Source organism: Cynocephalus volans, chromosome 1 (genome assembly GCF_027409185.1).
Source record: "Cynocephalus volans isolate mCynVol1 chromosome 1, mCynVol1.pri, whole genome shotgun sequence".
Lineage (NCBI taxonomy): Eukaryota > Metazoa > Chordata > Mammalia > Dermoptera > Cynocephalidae > Cynocephalus > Cynocephalus volans.
This window is the reverse complement of record NC_084460.1, coordinates 50,568,074-50,583,735: the sequence shown is the minus strand read 5'-3', so window position 1 is coordinate 50,583,735 and position 15,662 is coordinate 50,568,074. Positions and strand designations below refer to the sequence as shown.

Genomic DNA, 15,662 nt, shown 5'->3' with positions numbered 1-15,662 from the left:
CTAAGGGGAAAACACTTACCACCCTCTGAGCTCCTGAAGGAGACTTTGCTAAGGGTCACTACCACGTAGGGCTAACAGAGAGCTCCATCATCCATCAAACACACTTAAAGGAACCTCAGGCCATACTTTGTTTTTGTGGCCAATGGCAGCTACTTCAGAGTCCTCCACCTACTTGTAAAGAAAGGCAAATGACACTGCCACCTCATGATACCACTCTACCAACTTGCAAAAGGGAAAGACCAGTGAAATACTCAGAAGTCCTTGGAGGTTAAGGGCAGCCTCTTTAGGAATGCACACAGCTGGTAGCCAACTTTCCCCAGGGAACTAGGCAGTGGGTTCCAGAAACCCGACCACTGCAAAGCCCCAGAAGTTCCTCTTTGTTTCTCACCTGTCCATGACCCTACCTGGTTTTGTTTTTTAACACTGAAGTAAAGGAACCTGAGGTCTCAGAGCATACCCTGACACTAGGCCCCAGAAGGAAAAGGATGACAGCCATTGCTGTGGAATCATCTCAAATGAGAAACAGACTCACAGTCCCTTTTCCAGCCTGTGACTTCAATTGGGCACACATCGAAGACAACCATGAACAGCTATTGAAAACACCCTCTCTGACCTTTCAGAGAACCTGGAGGTGTGCCGCCTGCAGGGAAGGAGGGCACCTCTGAGGTCCAGGTTCCTGGATGACCAAGTCTCCAGTCCACAGATGTACATTCTGCTGAGGAGTCTCTTACATAAATGGAATTCTAGACAGAGCATGCCTTCAGACAACAGATGGGGGTTTCCTTCAGTGCAACCAGGAAAAAAAGGTAGCCCCTTATCTTCTCCCAGAGAGCAAAGCCATCAGCAAGGGAAAGTGCTTTAACAAAACGCAAGCCTAATTTGTGGAACAACCAGTGCTGGAGGATGGCGCAGGGTGAGGGGAAAAGGGAGAAGGGTGATCCTTGCTAACAAACTCACCCTGGCCTATGGGGAGAAGCAAGGGTCTACCAACCTAATGCCAAGGGGCAGGACATCCTTCTTTCACAAATAAGCAAGAGCTCAGGCTGGCTGGTTAGCTCGGTTGGTTACAGCAGTTATAACACCAAGGTCGAAGGTTCAGATCCCCATACTAGCCAGCCACCAAAAAAAAAAAAAAAAAAAAAAAAAAAAGGCAAGAGCTTGATGGAAAAGCAGAGGTAGGGTCCTTTTCAGGGTGCTTGGTTGTTTTCCATGGACTTCCAGTGTGAACGAGGATAAAGAACCAAGCAATGAGACAGGCATAAGGAGCGCTGCTTATGACTCACTTTAATCCTAGGTTGACTTTGGGGCATTTCCAGAACATTGTCTGTACTGCAATTCAGCACTGCTCCTAAAAGCCAGATTCTAGTCCAAAAGCAAGTTAAGATGCTGATAAGAAAATAGTCCTTTTTCCTTCATCTCTTTGCCCCAACTTCCTCTTAACACCCGATGTGGTCTTGATTGAGAAATAACTGCCAACGTTTAAGACCTCTTTTCATTGCTCTAAAGCAAAGCAATTGTAATCTTGACATATTGACCAGATAAATCCAACTTAATGGGTGTGTTTGGTGGCCAAGGATAAGCTGCCAAGAGCAAAGTATTAGGTTGGCAGAGTTTAAACTACTTAATAACATCCAATGCCAACATTAAGTCAGGAATTGCTGGGCATTTGGTGGAGAATTATGAATTAAGGATTATGAGACTGAGGTTGACGCAATGGCCCTATCCAATGTGGAAAATCCTATAGTTCCCACCTCCCTTTGAAGCCAGTCCACACATGCCAAACTATAAACATATCACTTCCTGGAGGATATGCCAGGCCACTTCAACTTGAAATCAAGTACCGGTGGTGTGCATCCAAGATCCTTGCAAACATCCAGCAAGTGCACAACCCCTGCCAGACTCCTCTGCTCCCCAGGTGGTGTAAAAAGACCCAATCTCTGGTTTACCCCGCAGGCAGACAAAACGACTAGGGTGCCTTTGATAGAAAAGCATTATGTTTCCAAAGATGGAGAATGTAGATTAAAAACACCAACATTCTACACCTCTATTACTTGCATTTGATTGAACACCACGTCATCCTAAGGAATATCTGCCAAAGGAATATCTACAATGATTTCATTTCCATTCTTCACTAACACACGGTAATGTACCTGTTCTCAACAGAGTAGCTTTACATGAGACATTGTTCCCAAAATGTTGGCCCCTCTCAATGTCACACGGTCCCCTGTACACTTCTCAACACCCCTGGGGTCAAGAACGGTACCATGCAGGAGAGACACTGATGATTATGTACCTGGGGCAGTCAAGCAGTTTCACTAGGGAGAGAAAATGAAACTTCAAGCACAACTTTCCTGTTCAATCTATCATAACTAAGAAACAGTCAAGCCACAAATTTAACTCCTGCACTATTTCATTCATCTTGGACACTTAAAAAAATCAAGCTATAACCAAACTTTCAGGTTATAACCAGAAAAAGAATTTTCTATCGAGAATACTTTTATTATACAGGTATCATACACACAATAATTATTTTAAGAACATTTACAGGCATGGAGCTCAATTCCAAATCTCCATTTCACCCACACACTGTACCATACACTCATTGTAGGGTTCAGCCCAACAGGAATGAAACATGAAGTTATTGCTTTCTGAACAGAGAGCTTCAATTAAATAGAATCTTCCAAGACAAGAACACAGCCCAGTATACTCTCAATTTTTAATACCCTGTGTACATATGAATAAAACCTAAAGATGTGTTATAGATTACCCCATCACCATTAAAAGTTAATATTAAAATCGAATCCCATTTCTCAAAAAGTTGTAAGAAGTGCACCAGTATTTACAGACCCCATTAAATTATGCATAAATAAAATCTATACACTCAACACACTGTTTCTCAAAATACAGAGCCTCCACGGGGACTTGGGAAGGACAGACAGCAAGAATATGCTTCGTGCCTACCCTTTTCAAGTTTACTCGAAAAATCAGGATCTGAAATAAATATGCAAATAAAGCTTCAGTACCTTAAAGAAAATGTCATCTCAAAGAGTCTCCTACTTAAAGAGTTAACTTTCAAAATTAAAAAAAAAGATAAAAGAAAAAAATCGTCAGCAGGCTTTGTTTCTAGAAGTTTCCAAAAACCAGAAGGCCCCCTTTGAACATGAGGTTTAAAGTGTGTAAGATACCACCTATTAACTAGTTCCTAAACTGATAGATCCTTTGCCTCCCACTGAAGGATGTGATCTCTAAAGAAGCTACATAAATACTTTTCTTAAAGACAAATATTTAGTGGACACAAAAACCAGGCATTACTTTAACACTGGAAAATAAGAGATTGTTGACCTATCAATCTGAATCACATCAATTTGACATTTCAACAGCTAAGTGTGTGTGGGGGGGGGGGGGATTTTGTTAGCCAAGGGAATTTATTTAAAAGGTTCTAAAACTTGTAGCACCACTTTCAGAGAAAGAAAGAATGGGGTTCAAAAAAAATAAAATGTGCTGTGATCATCCAATAAAAAACAAGCAAACAAAAAATAAAATAAAATAAAAGCTTAATGAATAAAGAACCAGTACTTGTCACCTTCTGATAATACGTCCAAACTTAGGAGATACTTCAGCGCTAGAGAAACAACTAAGGAATCCAAGAGGGTATGTCAAGATTACTGCCCATCCAGAAATCGATGGAGGCCTTTTTAACAGTAAGGTAGATAAACTCCTCCCCCAGGCAAGAGGGGTTCCCAGGTCTGTACGGGTCCAGAGGATTTTGCAGTCCTTTTCCTTCCCAACTCTGACCCTTTGTTCATCACTGTTTTATTTCCTGTGTTTCTCCATTTTCTCCAGGGTTTTGTTAGAATCAGCTGGACTCTGGTCTCCGGGGTTCATATAGGATTTGTCTATGACTATCAGGGCTTCTTTGATGTAGTTCTGCACTGCAGATACTGCGGCGCAGATGGCCAGGCTGCCAAACCCGTGGGTAATCAGGCTGAAATGAGACAAGCAGTTCTGTATGTTTGGCTCCAAGACCGGGGTGGGCCTGCCATTCCCATGTGGTGTCCGGTCTTGATTGAGAAGCTCTGTGAATTCTTTACACACTTGCCTGCAGAAACAGTTAATGAAGTCCGGTGAGCACTATCCAGCTCTTTACAGGTGAAGAGTACAGAACAAATGACCCTGAGGATGACATCTGGGAGGCAATCAGAATCGTTAAAGCCAAGGAGAATTTAAACTAATGCTAATAGCCAACTGCAGCATTTAGCACCTATCATGTGCTGGGCCCTGAACTAAGCTCTTTTCAAGCACTGTCTTATTTAATCCTCATTACAATTAGGAAAAATAACAGGATTAACCCCACTCAACTGGCCAAGGTCACCAAGACTGGTAAAAGTGGTGGGGTCAAGATCCCAACCAAAGAGGTTGAGTGTTACCTTGGTACAAGTTGGTTGAAATAAATTCTATGAGGAACCTGGAGAATCATGCATTTCCCTGAAATTCTCTTTACACAAGCTGGTTCGCTGTGCTCTCTCTTTGTCCCACTTCCTGATTTGACTAATTCTGCTCCATTTACCATGATTTTTAAATAAACTTACTGTTGGTTTCTATGAGAAATTCTGCAGCTGCATTAAGTAGTTTTTGAGACATTTCATTTGCCCCCAAGTCTCCTACAAATCCACCCTGATCTTTACATTTAAAAAACAAGGCTTGTTATCAGGAGGTAGAAGGCACATGCTCTCTCTTTACTGGTGACAAAACAAATCCTGTTCTGCACATTTTGGTAAGATATGCAAATACAGTAATGGAAGAGTAGCTTGACTATTTTGAGCTGAATAATTAGGCAGCTAGAAAAACACTCATTACAGAGTAATACACTCATCTTGTTCTTTAAATCCCACCCAAGATTTTTGGTATTTGACTTTGTGAAAAAAGCTCCCTTGCCATATTCTTTTGCTAGAGTCTAATTTATTTCACAAATTTCTTTCTTGAGCCATAGGAACTGTGCTGGACTCTCTACCTCAAGGTCTGGAGCGTAAATGATCAAGTTCATATCAGGTTACTTACTGTGCTGCCAGCAGCATGTTCTTCCTACTGGCCATGTCATTCCGTCCTCCAAGATGAGGTCTGGTTAAGTATTCCGCCACTGGTTTGCTAGGAAATTCAGTTTCACAGACATACGCAAAGTCCCGAGCCAGATGAACGGCTTCACCTAGAATAATCAGCAAGGACAACAGGTTTTAGGGTGGCTGTGGTCACTGCTGGCAAACTGTCCTTTTTCTTCATTTCTAGCACTGTCTACCAGTCACTTTGTATTCTAAACAAAATCATATACTTTAGAGGCCGATAACACCAAGGTCTGGAGTTCAATCCCTATACTGGACAGCCAAAAAAAAGAAAGAAAATAATAAATAAACGAAATCATACACCAGGCAAACAACTCTGCAGGTAGGTGCTTTCAGTAGGTACTTTATATCCCGGGAATTTTGAAGGCAAAGTTAACACAATGAGAGAAAAAAAGACCCTGAAAATTTTAATTGTACTTGAAACATGTTAACCAGTCCCTCGGCCCAAAGAACAGATAATTAGACACCTTAAATTAGAAAATTTAAGGAAGGGCCGAGCCCGTGGCGCACTCGGTAGAGTGCTGCGCTGGGAGCGCGGCGACGCTCCCGCCGCGGGTTCGGATCCTATATAGGAATGACCGGTGCACTCACTGGCTGAGTGCCGGTCACGAAAAAAAAAACGACAAAAAAAAAAAAAAAAAAAGAAAATTTAAGGAAGGTGAGCATGTTTGACAAAAGTAAACTGGTGACAAAGTATTTGACACCTTACTTCCTTTTTAATTAGGGTGCCCTATTCCTGAAGGGGACAGGTCTCTAGAATATCTTCTTTAAAAAGGAAGGAGTGTGTTTCTTATTGGAAATAAATATTAAGAGCTTAAATTAACAGCTTGGAATATCCATCCCCTTGTCCAGGTTAGAGAGGGAGAAACCAACGGAATCATCTTCCACCCAAGAGGTGCCTTTTCCTGGCTCCAGGGTGTAAGACAGGAAAGCTTTTCACAAACCCAGATGGCGCAGAGGCCCCTGGACTTACTGAATCAGAATCTGAGAGCCATTGTTCCAGCACACTTTCTTATTCAAGCCCTGCCTGGTTAGTAAGAAAACCTAGCAGAGCCAAATTTATGCTTCACGCATGCAGAAGCTGCCATTCTCCATGCAGGACAGCTGTTCTCAGCCAGGCAGCTCCTTTCTCCTTGCCCTGACCTCCAAAGGCACTCGTGAAAAGGTAAAGCAGAGATGCTGCCAAGTCTCTTTTAGCACCACAGTCTTGAGGAAATAAAGTCTTCAAAAGACTGTACTGCTACAGGGGGACTACTTCTCACTGGCTTCCCTGGTCCACAGCAAGAGCCCAGCACCCTGCTGATTGCTCAGGGTGCTGAGAGGTTGGTGGAGGCTTTAGCTAAAAGCCTCTCAGTGTTCAACTCCACTTTCCTGTGTGCAGTACAATGTGCTTGTTTTGTTTTTAAAAAATTATTCTACTTTTCCCTCGCACCCCCTTTTAAAGGTTGTATTGCATTCTTGGCTGCTTTCCAAATAGGGGGAAGGGTCCCCAATTCAAAAAACTGAAATGCCCCATCCTACTGTCTTGGGGCTGGGGAGAGGGGCTCATCCATAGGCCAGGGATTCCATCACTTTTTTCTTTTGATGGGAGGAAAGGAAGAAAGGAATCATGAATTGGGCCAGTCCCATCATATACAAGGGGTTCTCTTCACTGACCCCAAAACCAATAATCCACAGCTACAAAAATCAGGAATGGTACTTCTGCCCACCAAGAAGTAATCAGCCTTTTAAAGGTGTACCAACTGATCAGCCGCCTGTTTCAACAATTGTTTCATTATTGCCCAGCCACTGGGAAAAAAAAAACCCAAGATAAAAAGAATTGTTAAATTAATTTGACAAGAAATGTCTTGAGACCTCTATAGCGTAATTTTTCAGATTAGGAAAACCAATTTCTTCGTAACATTAATTTTCTGAGGAACCCAGAACATAATACTTGTGCAGCCAAGATTATGTAAATGTTAACTTATTTGATAAAATGATTGTGACTCATTGCAATGAATTTATGACAATCCAAATTGCTTTTCATCTCTCTCTAGTTGTGACCCAAAGTTTAGGAGCTGTTTTCTGGCTTTTCTTTAGAGATGAATTAAAGATACTGCACAAATGAAGAACACCACAAAACAAAAACAAAACCTCACAGACCTTCTACTAAGGATGTCAGGAGAGTCACATGGGCTGCTTTCCGCCTCCCAGCCGGAAGATTCAATCCAATCTTATCCAACTTCTCCCGCAACGACCGGCCTCCATTTTTAGATTTGGCTCTGAGTAAAAGAAAGTTGACTCTGGCTACTTTCAAGAAACCACACTTTCAAATTCTAAATTCCTCCAGTGCTGCTGTCAAAGCTGAAATCCATCAAAAACTATCTACATTATGTGATTCATAATCAAAAGGGATGGGGGCAAGGGGAGTTTTTGTTAAAGTAGTACCTGTAAAATTCAAAATCAAAAACCTTACCTAGCACCACCTACTTTTTTTTTTTTTTAATCCCAAAACACTGCAAGTTGTGTCAGAGCAGATAAAATAAATTTTCATTTGTAAAACTGCTATAGCCCTCCAGAAACTCCCTGGGGGAACAAAAACCACAGGGCTCCCCTTCCCACAATACAGATGCTACCACTTCATACATGAAATCAAATTCTAAGTAAATGATAATTTGTTAGCACTGTTTTAGCACTTCCTTCTACATTTGGCACTTTCTGAAAGAGAAGAAATGTACTAAAAACTCTCTGAGCCAATTAGAATTCAGCGTTAAGTATAAAAGTTACATAAATGTTAAAAATACCTCCCCAATCCTTTTATACATTCACTTTTCACTACCCAGCCACCAAGCCCAGATTGTGTTCCCCAATTACCTTCTGAGGACACCTCCTAGTAATGAGGCATTTAAGCATTCAGGCGGCGACAATCGCCTCTGTACTTCAGCCACGGTCACTTTATATTTAGATGTGGAGCTGAGGAGAGACAATCTTCCAGGGACCGAGCAAAAGACTTCGGTGGGATTCAATACAGCTCCCACCAGCTCCTTCTGACAGGGGAGGCTAAGGGCGTTTTTGGTCATTGAAATAGGACCTGTGAATGAAGATCAGAACTGGCTGTCACAAGAGCTGCTCTCATCTGAGCAAAAGAGACCTTTTCCAAACCACTAAGCAAAGCTGAAAGCTCTTTAGACAAATAATGTTGTATGCTGAACTATAAATTACAAGTAGACGCCATGTTCTTCAAAGATAAATCGAATCTTAAATTCACAAGTTAGCACCTTGGGAAGTTAATTAGTCAAGATACCGAGCTTGGAGGGTTTTTTATTTCCTAGCCACTGTTGAAATCTGTTTAATTGCGACATTTGCTTTCAGAAGACCACTTCAATACTAAATAAATGGAGAATTTTTTTCCCCCTCAATGAACAACCAAAATCACAGGACACATTCAGATCCTTTGCCAAAACCCTTCAGTGCAAGTGATCACAGTAAATTTAAAAACAAACTAACCCATTCTGTTATAAGTTTACTGGAAAATTTAGTTTATTTTCCAAGTTTTTCTTCAAGCCCCCCCCCCCCATTTATTCAAGCAGTTCAATGTCAAGTAACTGACTATAAACTACCTTTAATTTAGGTCTAATCCATTCCCCAAAACAGCCAACTGGTAATCCCGTCTGTATGGAACTTAATTTCATGAGCCACTCAATTACCAAGTAATCCAATTTCCTAAATCCCCTACTCCCCTTACTCTACAAAACCCGGCCCCTGACAACTCTGTTCCTGTTAGGGCTGTTTTAACTGAGTAGGCCAAACTGTTTCAAAACCTTTCTTGCAGGTTACAGTTAAGGACCCTTCTCATACCTTATGCGTGTTGGAAATCAGAACTAAAATCACAACTCATCCAACAATTAAAATGTTCACAAAACCAATCACTCAACTAAGGTGTGTGCGTGTGGTTTTTTTTTTTTTTTTTTTTTAATTAAATCACAGGGTTAACTCAGTCTGCAAAACTTTCTCTAACATTGTAAAACACTCTCTGGAATTCAAGGAGTGTCATTTCCCAAGAAGAAACTATGGAGTAAAGAAATCTGAGATCCAGAGACAGCTCCCAAGCATTTTCTACCAGAGCATCCTTTCTCATTTAGGTCTGAAAGAAATCCCCTCTTCTTACTCCTAAAATCTCGCTTCCTTGAGTCCTCATCAGTCTCCTCCACCACAAATGTCCCACATACACAAATGCCACCAAATACCCCACATTTCAAGTAAGTTGATTAACTTCACAAGTCCGGGTTGTGTGTGGTCAGAAGGAAGTAAAAAGCTCTACCTTTGCGAATAACAGTCTGATCGTGCAGCAGCAGGTGCTGGTCCTCCACATTCTAGGGGAGAAAGGATAAAAATAAGTTTGGAGAAAGGAGGAGGGCGGCTGCAGGGCAAACAGGTCCGGGCAGGAGCTCACCTGCACCTCCTCCATCTGGTGCGCCATGTCGTGGAGCCCCAGGTTCTCGGCCAGGCCGGCGGCCTCCAGGGCGTGCGCGTGGGGCAAGAGCAGGTCGGAGCGACGGTAGGCATCCCTGCGGGCGCTCACCGCACCCGCCTCCAGCCCGGAGAGGTGGGGCAGCAGGCCGGCCGGCCGCCCGTGGTGCGAGGCCAGGCCCGCGCCGTCCTGGCTCTGGCGGCCGGGCCAGGCCTGCTGCTGGCTGCCGGTAGGCGCCGGCTGGTGCAGGGGGTTGATAGCGGCGGCGTAGGCTTCGCCCAGATGCGAGTAGGGGTCGGCCGACTGCGAGTACGCCAGCTGCTGGTACGGAGGCGGGAAGTACGGGGGAGGCTGGTACTCGGCGACCCCAGTATGGGAGAGGGGCGGCGCGGGGCTGTAGAGGTGCTGCCCGGCCGAAGAGAGGTGCGGGATACGCGGGGTCCCGTTGCTGCTCGCGTCGTGGCGATCCTGGGGGCGAAAAACAGAGAAGACCCGGTTAGTTCGAAACCCGGCTACGGCGAACTGGCCTGCGGCGCGCCCCAGGAGGCCCGCGGAGTCAAAGGCACCCGGAGATTTCGATGTAAACCGTGAGTCCGCGGACGAAGGGCAGGCGGGTGAAAGACCTGGGGGAACGAGTCCTCGAAGGCCGGCGGCGAAGGTCTGGGAGATCCGACGCCCCAGGCGCGCAGCGGTGCCAAGTCCGAACCCCACGTCTCGGGCCAGGAAAGGCCGGGGCCGGGGCCAAGGGAGTAAGTCGGCACGTGGCGCCCACGGTGCGGAACGCGCTCGCTCGGGAGGCCGCACATTTTGGAGCCGCGCAGCTCAAGGTGCGGGAGCGGCAGATCAAGCGCGCAGCGCAGGGAGGGCGCATCTCTCCCACCCCAGGGACCCTCCCTTCCACGCCCTCAGGACAAAGACCTCCGGGCGGATGACACTCCCTGACGGTGCTTGCCACCCGGCGCCGCCCGAGGCTCTCTGGCGGGAACGCGCCGTGACCAGGGCTGCCGTCCCCGCTAGCCATGACGGGCCAAGTGAGAAGTGAGACCACCCTGCCGACCACGGTCAGCGTCCCCACACATCGGTGCGAGAACGACGGACCCCGAAACGTGGGCAACTTTGCCTGCGCACGTCCCATAGCCCCACGGCTGTCCGACCTAATACCTAAAGGATGTGTCTCCATCTGTCCAGGGGGTAAACGGGGTAGCGGGGAACCAGGAGAAACATGGTCCTGTCGCCCCCTGGCGGAAGTGTCCAAGCTCGCAGGCAGGGGCAGCCCCCCGAGGTCCCCGAGGCTCCGTGCGCTCCCGCGTCCCCACCGCCCCGGCTCCCCTTCTCCAGCGCGCCGGCGCTCGCCTCCCGCCGCCCGCGTCTCCTTCCTCTTCCCGCTCGCCACCTCCCTCCCTCCCACTCTCCGAAACTCTAGCTCAACCTGTCCGACTGGCTGGAGCACTCGCGAGCTCGTACGGCCCCATCTGGCCTCAACACCCCCCTCCCAACACTCCCCAGCCCCCACTTCCCTTGAAAGCCAAACTTCAGTTGTTTTCTGGTTTCCCCGAGGAAGTAGCGGGGCAGGTGACAAGCCCGCCTTGGAGGAGACTCCGCAAAGGTGTCGCCGGCAGGTAGCCACATTTGACCCCTCTGGAAGGAGACGTCGTGCTTTACCAAGTGGCTTCAGCCACTTCTAAGGGCTGCAGACAAGGCGCCCTTCCGAGAAAACGACAAGAAGAGCCGTTTGATTCCTATGAATCGACTGGTAAGCTTTGTGGGGTGGGATCTGCCATTCTCGGGAGGAAGGCCTGGATATTTAGGAAAAGGCCCGCTACTGGAAGGGGGTCCTGGAGAAATGGACTAAGGGGTGTCCGGAGGGGTGGACTCTTATGCTCTCGTCCCCGACCGCGGTCCGGTGGCCCCTGCCTGCCGCACTACACTCGGGCGAGGTGGGGCTGCGCCCCTGCGCCCCTGCGCCCCAGCTCACCTCGCAGTCCTCTTCATACTTGACATTATCGGTTATTTTCCACAACATGGCTTCCGGAGTCCCCCAAAACAGTCGCCAGTTAAATCCAGACTCCCCCCACCCCCCGAGTGGTAAATCCAAAATCGGGGTCACGGTGGCCGGGCGTCTGCCGCCGCCCCCGCTGCGCGCGGGCCTTGATGTTCGGGTCACTGGACACGCATCGGCGGCTCCGCGGGCGTAGATGCTGCTGCCGCCGCCGCGGGTGCAGAGGCCGCTGCCGTGGACTGGGGAAGCCGCGCCCGCGCTGTGTGTCCCGGCGATAGCCGGGGGGACCCGAGCGCCTTAATGAGAAAGAAATTATCATAACTCCTCCCTGGGGGCCGGCGCGAAGGCCCCGGCGCTGGGCGGAGCGGCCCCCAGCCAGTCCCAGCCTAGCTCCGCCCCGCACCCGGGCCTGGCGCTTTACGGAGCCCCATGCTGCGAGGGGCGACTTGGGGAGTCGATGGGCCGTACCTCGCTGACAACCAGACCTGCGAGGCCCGAGTCCCCCGACGCGCCTTTCTTGTCACCCCCACCATGCACACACCTGAAACTTGGCAGAGCTGGGGACCGGGATGCAAATACCAAAGAGCGCCCCTCTTCCACCTAAAGGGTCTTCCCCTAGAGTTAGAGACCCCGCATTCAGGGTGTCTCAAAAGCTGGGGTCTTTTAAGACATCCCGCCCCACGGAGACTTAAGGTTTGGGCTGGGATTATGCAGTTGGAGCCCAGTCCGACCGAGAGACGCCCCCTTCCTCCTTCTCCGGGCACAGCGCCCTCCGGATCCCCCGGGCGAGGAAGAACGGCCTTCTGGGGAGGCTGCCCCACGCTCCGCAGAGGCAGCAGACCGTTCCTCCGGCCCCGAAGTCGGGGACAACGGCGTCTTTCCGCTGTCGTCCGAAGCTGCATCTCTGGCTGCTGGCTGCGGCCGGGGGACACCCGCGCGCCCTGGCCCAGCCCTGCTGCCCTGCCCTGGCGAGCCGGCGCTGGGCAGCTGCCTCCAGAGGGCCAATCACTCAGAAGCCTCAACTAACCCTGGAAAAGAGGTTGGGGTGAGGGGCGAAATAAAACCCGAGCGCCACGGGCAGGGTGGGGGTGACGAGGTACAGGGAAGTGGGAGCACAAAGGCGCCTATTGGAGAGGTGGGCACCCCCGTTCCACAGGTGGAGGCAGAAAACGAAACTTCCACATCAACGCTGCCTCCCGCTCCCTCTATATGTACTTGCCACCCAAACTTGAAAACCACGTGCAGTGTTAATTTTTAAAACTCAAAGAAACGAAATTCATTGGCTTAATTATTATAATTGATTCTTTCATTGCAAGGGGAAAGTCGTTAATTCTCTTCTCGAGGGCGAATTTTGTTGGGATGTCTTAGCTGGCTCCCGGGACTGGATTTAAACATTCTGAGGGGACTGGAGGAAGGAACTATTTCGATTTGATTCCGAATCCAATTTTGCAATAATCAATACCTATCAGTTCAGTGCCCCCGATCTGGAGTGGACTTGACTCCCCCACCCACAGAATGAAGACATCCACGCCTTCCTGCGCCTCCTGGGGTTTGTTTGAACTTTAGCATTTCTTTAGACCCACAGGGGCCTAAAATAAAATGAGAACAAGCAAAGCGCCCCATCCTCCCTACCCCCGCCCTTAGTGAGGAGCCGGATCCGAGGTGATTTTCCGACCAAGAGAACAAAACCTGGAAGTTGAAACCACTGGGACTTTTCGGGCCGAGCATGTCTTTCGAGGCTTTGTACTAAGCGCGAAGGACAGTGCCTTCAAAAGACACAAGACCCTCACACTTCACTTCCAAAACACTGAGGTCTGGGGCCAAAACACTGAGGTCTGGGGCCAAAATAAATAAATGACCGCAGAAGCAGCGCCCCTGGTATTCGTGGGTGGGGGCTGGGGGGCACCTGCGCAATGCGGACATCGGACCGGGGCGCCGCAGGCAGGCTAGCGCCCAGCACGAGGAAGATCGGGGTCCTGGGCTCTCGCGAGAAAGGAAGCTGTGGCGCCTCCCTTGGGCACCCTGGGCGCCCTGACGGGTGACGCTCAGCTCTCCTCCACTCTGGGCCTTCTTGCCCCGGGTTTTCCTCCAAGATCCGGTCTGGGGTGCAGCTTCAACAAGTTGTCTCGTCTGTGCCGGCAACTTTACCCCCCGCAGGCAGAGGCCTGGAGTGGGCAGGAAGATGCTCACCCTCCACTCCAGGCACTGGCTGTCCTTCCTGCCCGCAGCAGCGCTCGCCGAGGCCGTCCGGAGGGACCGAGATTCCTCCCGCCCGGAGTTGTCTATGGGGGAGGCGAAGGGAACCTATGGGCACGAAGGGTTCGCCCGCCGCCGCTGGGGAAGCCCCGAAGGCCCAGAGGCTACAGAACCGCTTGGCAAAGGCCATTCATTCCCGAGGCAGCGCTCTGGTCCCCGGCGCTGTCCCTCTCCAACGGGCTCCGCTCTCTCGATGGGGAAGAATCGAACAGATCCTGCACGCAAGGCCCTGCCCAAACACGCACAGCCCTCCGCTTCAGGTCCCCAACACAGGCACGCGCGCGCCCTTGTCAGGGTGCCGGAAGCCTCAGCCCTTCTCTAAGCTCAACTTTTCTTCCTTGCAGAGAGCAGGAAACCGATGGCTCCGGCACCCACGACAGATCTCCCTCCAACGCCCCTGTTGCTGGCCCAAGTGAAGACTAGGACTGACTGCGTGGCAGCGCCCTGAGGCAGACAGCCCCCAGAGAAGGGTGCCCCCTCTAGACTCCCGGAAGCCTTGCAGTCGCCTAACTAAGGATCCCGAGGGCGAGCGTCGGTCCACGCCTTGCGGAAGCAGGGATACAGGGGTGGAGGCCGTCAGGGGCTCTTCTCTGCCGCCCCCTAGGGAGCCTGCACTCACACGCACTCGCGAAGCTCGGGTCCACGCCCCCAGCCCGCTCGGGAGCCTCGGGAGGGCCCAAAAAGCCACAGACAGGAGGCGATCAGGATTCTGCAAGGACAGCAACGCCCGCACTGTGTGCCACCGCCAAAGAGGCGCGGGCCAGTGCCTCTGAAAATGCAGCTCCCGGCCCCAGACCGCCGGAGTCCTCCGCCGCCCGCACCCACGCCTCAGGCCGAAGAAGGAGGCCGGGCGGGTACAGCCGGACGGGGGCTGACCAGCGACTCTTCCCGCCCCAGGGAGGGGGCGCCCGAGCAGCAGGTGGAGGCCCCGGAGCGCTTTAGCAGACGCCGCGCCACGTGCCGGGAGTCTGCCCCGCCCCTCGTGACAACGTGAGTGCGGGTAGGAACCTCAGTAAGTGGTTGGCCCGCGGGGACCGAGCCGGACTGATAAACCCGGGCCTGCAGCAAGTCCGGGAGGAAGGTGCCCATTCATGCGCACCACCCTCCTTTAGTAGCACGGGCACCCACTGGACAGACACGGCGTCAAAGAGTACACAGAACTGTCTAAACCCATTAAGGCGCACGCCCTGGGGCGCCACAGGAATCAATTCACAGCTACTCCAAAATAATAGTAATAAACAGCGGATTTTTTCAATAGTGTGCAGAGCAGCCGCTGAACACATGTTGGTCTCTCATCTTAGACCAACCCAGCTCCATTCAGCGATGGCTTCTTGCGCGCCTCGCGGGGCCGCGTCTTGGAGTGGCATCTCAGCCTGATCTCTCCTCGCAAGCTCCTTTCTGCAAATGGGCAAGTGGGGCGCGGAGCTGAGGGGGCCTGTAGGTTCCCACGTTTCCGAGGAAGACCCAGGTCCATCTCTGTCCCGGTCTAGTCCTGGCTCGCATTCGTACAGCACTTGCCAAACGGAGTCTTCCCGAGCACAGTCTCTAATGTGACAACCATCTGCCCCATTTCACAGCAAAGGTGAATTTTTAGTCGTCCAACTACCTCAAAGCCACTAAAGTTGTGCCTAGTATTCAAGGCCACTATCCTAGCGGTTCTCGGGGACCTGTTAGAGACATGCTCTGCCCCAGGGGACCCCGTCCCGCCAGAGGCCACGCGTGCTTGGCGGCAGGAAGGAAGACGCCTGCCGAGTCCCTGTCACCTCTCCACTAATATCCCCGGGCCCATCCGGGCGCTACCTAACCGCTCCGAGCGCAGGCCGGAGCCCCGTGTCCCCGG

At 50.2% G+C, this 15,662-nt stretch overlaps 1 protein-coding gene across 1 annotated transcript; it reads right to left on the bottom strand.

The window, feature by feature from the left end:
- Positions 1-2,453: 2,453 nt before the first annotated feature.
- Positions 2,454-11,590, bottom strand: TFAP2C (transcription factor AP-2 gamma). The gene is made up of 7 exons (XM_063105412.1): positions 11,543-11,590; positions 9,550-10,035; positions 9,418-9,469; positions 7,971-8,187; positions 7,260-7,378; positions 5,059-5,203; positions 2,454-4,099 (listed from the first exon to the last, which is right to left on the bottom strand). Exons 1-7 carry the CDS (start codon positions 11,588-11,590, stop codon positions 3,814-3,816), a joined length of 1,353 nt encoding a protein of 450 aa, XP_062961482.1. The 3' UTR covers positions 2,454-3,813.
- Positions 11,591-15,662: the final 4,072 nt, after the last annotated feature.